General features: G+C 42.0%; 1 protein-coding gene across 1 annotated transcript in view; it reads left to right on the top strand.

Annotated features, from left to right (window-relative positions):
- Window positions 1-2,485: 2,485 nt before the first annotated feature.
- LOC122896554 (histone H2B-like) overlaps window positions 2,486-6,807 on the top strand; it is a 78,653-nt gene continuing 74,331 nt past the window's right edge. The window contains exon 1 of the mRNA XM_044234706.1: window positions 2,486-2,913. Coding sequence (XP_044090641.1) covers window positions 2,486-2,913 — 428 coding nt within the window. The remainder of the gene's footprint in view (window positions 2,914-6,807) is intronic.

Raw genomic sequence — 6,807 nt, 5'->3', positions numbered from 1 at the left:
TAGTCACCATACAACACACCATTGGATTTTGATGTAGCGTTCCTGATTCATTATTGCAATATAACACCCAGTGCTCGTCACAACACGTGACCTCATTAATACCCATCACTGGGTACCCCCATCCCCATACCCTCCTCCCCTCCAAAACCCTCAGATTGTTTCCCGGAGTCCACAGTCTCTCATGGTTCGTAGCCCTCTCTGAATCCCCCCACCTTCAGTTTTCCCTTCCTTCCTCTAATGTCCTCCGAGCTATTCCTTATGTTCCACATATGACTGAAACCATTAAGGTCTAGTTTGTCCGATACAACTATTGCTACTCTGGCTTTAGTTTGACATCCACGCGCATGATAGGTGTTGCTCCATCCTCTCACTTTCTTTCCAACCGTTGGTGTCTTTAGGCCTAAAACAAGTCTCTTGTAGGCAGCATATAGATGGGTCTTTTTTTTTTTTTGATCCATTCTGTCACCCTATGTCTTTTGATTGGAGCATTTAGTCCATTCACATTCAAAGTAATTATCGATAGATATGTATTTATCACCATTTTATTACCTGTTCCGTGGTTGCTTCTGAAGATTTTCTCCGATCTTTTCTTGTCTTTCTCTCTTTCATGTTTTGCTGATTTTCTTTAATGACATATTTGGGTCCCGTTCTCTTTATTCTTTGCCTATTTATTAGCGGTTTTTGATTTGTGGGTGCCATTAAGTCTGTGTATAACCTCTTCTGCACATAGCAGTCTATATTAAGTTGATGGTCACTTAAGATTGAAACCATTCTTGGCTCCTCTCCTTCTCCTGTTTTAGGTACATGTTGTTACATTTTAGTGTTTATTTATTTTTATTTTCATTTTTCGTAGTCAAGAATGGTTTCAATCTTAAGTGACCATCAACTTAATATAGACTGCTATGTGCAGAAGAGGTTATACACAGACTTAATGGCACCCACAAATCAAAAACCGCTAATAAATAGGCAAAGAATAAAGAGAACGGGACCCAAATATGTCATTAAAGAAAATCAGCAAAACATGAAAGAGAGAAAGACAAGAAAAGATCGGAGAAAATCTTCAGAAGCAACCACGGAACAGGTAATAAAATGGTGATAAATACATATCTATCGATAATTACTTTGAATGTGAATGGACTAAATGCTCCAATCAAAAGACATAGGGTGACAGAATGGATCAAAAAAAAAAAAAGACCCATCTATATGCTGCCTACAAGAGACTTGTTTTAGGCCTAAAGACACCAACGGTTGGAAAGAAAGTGAGAGGATGGAGCAACACCTATCATGCGCGTGGATGTCAAACTAAAGCCAGAGTAGCAATAGTTGTATCGGACAAACTAGACCTTAATGGTTTCAGTCATATGTGGAACATAAGGAATAGCTCGGAGGACATTAGAGGAAGGAAGGGAAAACTGAAGGTGGGGGGATTCAGAGAGGGCTACGAACCATGAGAGACTGTGGACTCCGGGAAACAATCTGAGGGTTTTGGAGGGGAGGAGGGTATGGGGATGGGGGTACCCAGTGATGGGTATTAATGAGGTCACGTGTTGTGACGAGCACTGGGTGTTATATTGCAATAATGAATCAGGAACGCTACATCAAAATCCAATGGTGTGTTGTATGGTGACTAACATGACACAATTTAAAAAAAAAAGGACTCTAACAAGAGATGAAGAAGGACACTATATAAAAATAAAGAGGATACTCCAAGAAGAAGCTATAAGAATTTTAAATATTTATGCACTCAACGTGGGAGCACACAAATACTTAAAAACAATGAATAACAAGCACAAAGGAACTAATCGATAATAACACAATAGTAGTAGGGGACCTTAAGGCCTGAGTTACATCAATGGACAGGTGGTCTAAACAGAAAATCAACAAGGAGCCAATGGCTTTGAATGACCCACTGGACCAGATGGGTTTAGCAGATATGTTCAGAATATTCCATGCGAAAGCAGCAGAATACACATTGTTTTCAAGTACCCAGGGAACGTTTTCCAGAATACAGTTGGACACATTGACACTGGGTCTCCAGAGCATCCTGGTTTCTAGCACATCCTGATCCAATGCCACTTACTGCTTATCTGAAATAAGGTGATGACGTGGAATATAAAGTATTCCAATAAAAACATGAGTCTTCTAAGATCTGTTACTGTCTTGAAGTTGAAAACCAGCAGACAAAATGCACAACGAAGTGGAATGTTTGAAAGATTTTCTGACCGAGGTCCCAAGGAGTTTAGAGGGCACTGGATTTCCCTCTCTGACTGTCCGATGTGATGTCACGTTCAAGGGTATGCAATCACAGGTGACACGGCCCGGCATAGAGCCCCGCTTTCCTGCCTTGCATTTGGTCCAATCAGGTATGGAGGTTGCCCGTGACGTCAGGAAGCGCAGCGACTATAAACGGGCCAGCGCACCCCCCCTCCTTCCCCCGCAGCCACCATTGTCCTTCCTTCTGGAGCGTGGGAAAGACTAGCCCCACATGGCGGAGCCTGGCTGTGAGAACTCTCGGGAGGAAAGCCTGGGCACCGGGGAGGAGCCCACAGAAGCTGACCCGAAGGGCCCGAAGCAGAATTCGCCAAGAGGCCAATGCCGCCGCCGCCGCCGCCGCCGCTGCCGCCGCCGCTGCTGCTCCCACCCCAGTTTCGCCACCTACTTCCCCAGGGTTCTGAAGCAGGTTCACGAGGGCCTGAGCCTCTCGAAGAAGGCCGTGAGCGTCTTGGATTCGTTCGTCAAGGACATGTTCGAGCGCATCGCCGACGACGCCTCTCGCCTGGCCCGCTCCACCCAGCGCACCACCATCACCTCCAGGGAGATCCAGACAGCTGTGCGCCTGCTGCTGCCCGGGGAGATGGGCAAGCACGCCGCGTCCGAGGCCACCAAAGCCATCCTCAGGTACACCTTCTGCCAGTGAGCTGCCTCCGGACCGCTGACCACCTCGCAAATCAAAGGCTCTTTTCAGAGCCACCTTACTTGGCGGGACAGACCTGTAGCTTTAAAAAGTGGGACAAACTCTATAGCTTTTGTTCTTGATGCGGCATTCTGTGGATATTTACAGCATTTTTACTTTCACCAAAACAGGATCAGCACTGTATTGGAGTGCACTTTAATCTGTATTGGAGTGCACTTTATTCCTTGGACAGCTGTGGGCTCTCCTTAACCATGCGGCATTTCTTGGGTTTCCCAAGCACTCATTTCTGTTAGTTATTTCTGCAGGGCTGCCTTAGTGGGGGGGGGGGGTATTTTTGTTATAGTGATGTTACGCTTTTCTTTCTCATTCTCTCATGAGCATGGGGGAAATTTCCCAGAGTTTCCTTATGGGTGATATGGCAACAGATAAAGTGCCGAAGCTGATATAAGAATCCATCTGACTCTCTTAGGTAGGTTATTAAAGAGAGTTTTAAATATCTGAGGCAAGGTCAATCTCCTCGATGTTTTTATAGAGAAAAATATTTTTCATGTGCATTTGAAATTTATGCTGTTAACATGATATCATGGGTTCTTACTCCAGTTTTTAAATGCATTCTGCAATAAATTTATGAAAACTTCTGTCTTAATGTTTTGTGCAGTGAATATTGGCAGATATTACTGACATCAGAGCTTTGGTAGTTCTTCTTTGTTTATTTTTTGTTTGTTTTCTTTTGTTTTGTGTTGTTTATCAGGTCTTTTATTTCAATAGCAGAGAAAGCAGTACTGTCATATCTGTGATACTATCACCCTAGCCCTGTACACTAGTTTTTCGTTTACAGAGGACTTTTACAGGTACTATTTTATCCGGCAATTACAACAATGCTATTATACCTAGTTTATCACAAAAGAAACTCAGGTACAGAGGGCACGGAGTCACAAACCTTGTAAGTGCAAGATCAGTGCTTGAAAGCAGGAGATCCACACTCTCCACCAAGGCCCGTAAGAAAATGGGGAGAAAAGCCATACATTTGAAATTATTTTCCTGGTGCTTAAGGAAACTGTATTATGTTACTTCTTACCACCTTTCATTTAAATTAGTCATCTTCTTAGTCTCGTCCCCCCCACCCCCACTATTCTTACTACTTAGAGATTGAAAATATGGCTCATTCATTCACTCAGTGAAAGTCTTGGTATCAACTGTATGTCTGGAATAGACACTACAAATGTGTCTGTGAGTTTAAGAAAAAAATAAAAGCCATGCTTGACTTCAGTTTGCATTTTCTTAGAGTCTGCGAAGGTTCCTGTTTATTTTATTTATTTATTTTTTTGGGGGGTTCCTGTTTATTTTTAAGAGTGTAATGTTTTCCAAGACAATGCTTTTCTAGATATTTACTCTTTTGCAGGTCAATCAGATCAACTAAACCTATATAGGCCCTTTTTGTAGTGTTTAAATCTTTTTATAATTTAATTTCCACATATTCGCAAACACTTTTTGACCGTAATGTTGATAAGAAGCTTTCTGGTTACTTTCTGGCTCTAATATGAATGATAGTAGCATTTCATCAGCAAAGATGGTATTAAGAATTTGTTGGAGATCCATGTGCTCAGAATAACAGTTTTGGTTTTCTAAGCCATTTCAGGTAACTTATTAGATATCAAAGATGCCCTTTCCAAGTAGCTTCAGCAGCCAGTGAGAACACTACTTTCTCTTGGTTTATTTAAGTAAATTATAGATTTGTTTTTCAATATTAAAATTCCCTTAAATTTGTGGAAGGGAACCCCTTCACTGGAGGCTCTTCAGAAAGGTCTGTAGCCTGGAGATACGTATTGTGTGGTTTGTTTGCTGATATCGTTTAGGCCTACCTTCCCCAATCAGAAGTGATCTGAAAGCTGCAAGTTCATCTGAGCTCTTTCATGACTCCCAGTTCCATCAGCATTCACATCTATTTCTAAAACCTCGTGGAAATGCAAGCCTTGCGCTAATCACCCTACTTCATTCTCCAACTCATTCTTTTCTCTTAAGAAGGAGTTGTTGTCACAGTCCCTGATTGAGTGATTTTGCATCTTCTCACAAGAAGGGCTCCAAGATGCCCTGACTAAGATGAAAAATGTCAATGTGTGTACTTCCTGGAGTTTTCTGCTTTACCTACCTTTAGAAGGTGCTCAAATAGGTTCACCCTGATAACAGGATGTATTCTGAGGGTATGTCCATCATGTGCCCCGCTGTTAGTGATATTCTCCATCATGGACTAAAGTGCGTTGGAGAGCACTCAGTCGGCAGATCCAATTTTTGCTTTTCCCAAATCCCTCGAGTTTATGAAATAAGAGTATGCTTGACTGAAGTACCCCTTTTTATTGGCAGTAAACTGATGTTAAATCAAGGTCAACCTACAAGGATGTTCCTTCCCTTCTCCCTCTCATTACATGCATGCTCTAGAATTTTCATTTATGCCCAAATGTCCTGTATCGGAATTAGGCTCCACTTGATATCAAAAGTTGTTTGCTTTTGGATTTTTTCCGCATGCTACATTCTTATCATATTTTAAAATTCACACAAAAATTACTTTACAAACTGTTTAACCGATCTCCATGTTCAATTCTTTTTTTTAAAAGGTTTATTTATTTATTTATTTGACAGACAGAGAACACAAGTAGGCAGAGAGGCAGGCAGAGAGAGAGGGGGAAGCAGGCTTCTGCCGAGCAGAGAGTCCGATGTGGGGCTCGATCCCAGGACCATGGGATCATGACCCGAACCAAAGGCAGAGGCTTTAACCCACTGAGTCACCCAGCTGCCCTTTCAGTTTCAATTCTTTTTTTTTTTTAAAGATTTATTTATTTATTTATTTATTTGACAGACAGAGAACAGAAGTAGGCAGAGAGGCAGCTTGGGGAACGGGGGTGGGGGGTAAGCAGGCTTTCTGCTGAGCAGAGAGCCCAATGTGGGGCTCGATCCCAGGACCCTGGGATCATGACCTGAGCCAAAGGCAGAGGCTTTAACCCACTGAGCCACCCAGGTGGCCCTTCATGCTCAATTCTTTTTAGAACTGGTTAAGACAGTCATTTTGGGGTTTTATTTTCCCTTGCTTGTTACTTTTGCATTGAGGTGTTCCTAACCATCTAGTCTAAAATATTGCTCTCTCCCTCATCATGTATATATATATATATATCATGTATATATATATATACATGATGAGGGAGAGAGCAATATATATAATAAACATATTATTATAATTGAAAAATTGTAATCGTTATCTACATATTAATGTAATATACATACATATTATATTTACTTATTTCATTCTCCATGGAATTATATTGTTTACAACCTATTCCCTTTTTTCCTTACTTATTATCTTTGAATCACGCCAGGAATGGGAACTTCCTGAGAAGAGAGACCTTGTCTCATTTGCTGTCGTCTATCAGGAGGGAGAACCATGTATGGCACTGGTAGGGACTCAGTATTTGCTGAAGAAATACGTGAGGATGGATGAGAGCAGAGGCTCTAGAGTCCCAGAAGAGGCAGTGATGGGTTGGGAAAGAAAAGCCAGACTGCGGTGGGTTCAGGAGTGAGTGGTAGATGAGGAATGGAGACAGAAATAGGGTACTCTTTCAAGGAAAGGGGATACTGGTCTGTGAGTAGGAAGAGGGTATTGTGGATCACAGTAGTGTGTGTGTGTGTGTGTGTGTGTGTGTGTGTATGTGTGTGTGTGCACGTGTGTGTGTGTGTGTTTTGTTTTTAGGATTGGGAGAATATGACAATGTCTAGAGGTACTCAGTAATAGTGGCTGAATCTCAGTTAATGGTATGGCTGTTATAGTACCATCATCATCACCATACCTCCACCGCAAGATATTCCATAACATACCCCCTTCACCACCCCAGTGGACCAGTTCT

The sequence above is a fragment of the Neovison vison genome, chromosome X (genome assembly GCF_020171115.1).
Source record: "Neovison vison isolate M4711 chromosome X, ASM_NN_V1, whole genome shotgun sequence".
Classification (NCBI taxonomy): Eukaryota; Metazoa; Chordata; class Mammalia; order Carnivora; family Mustelidae; genus Neogale; species Neogale vison.
Note: the sequence above shows the minus strand (reverse complement) of the source record. Positions and strands in the feature narration are given on the sequence as shown.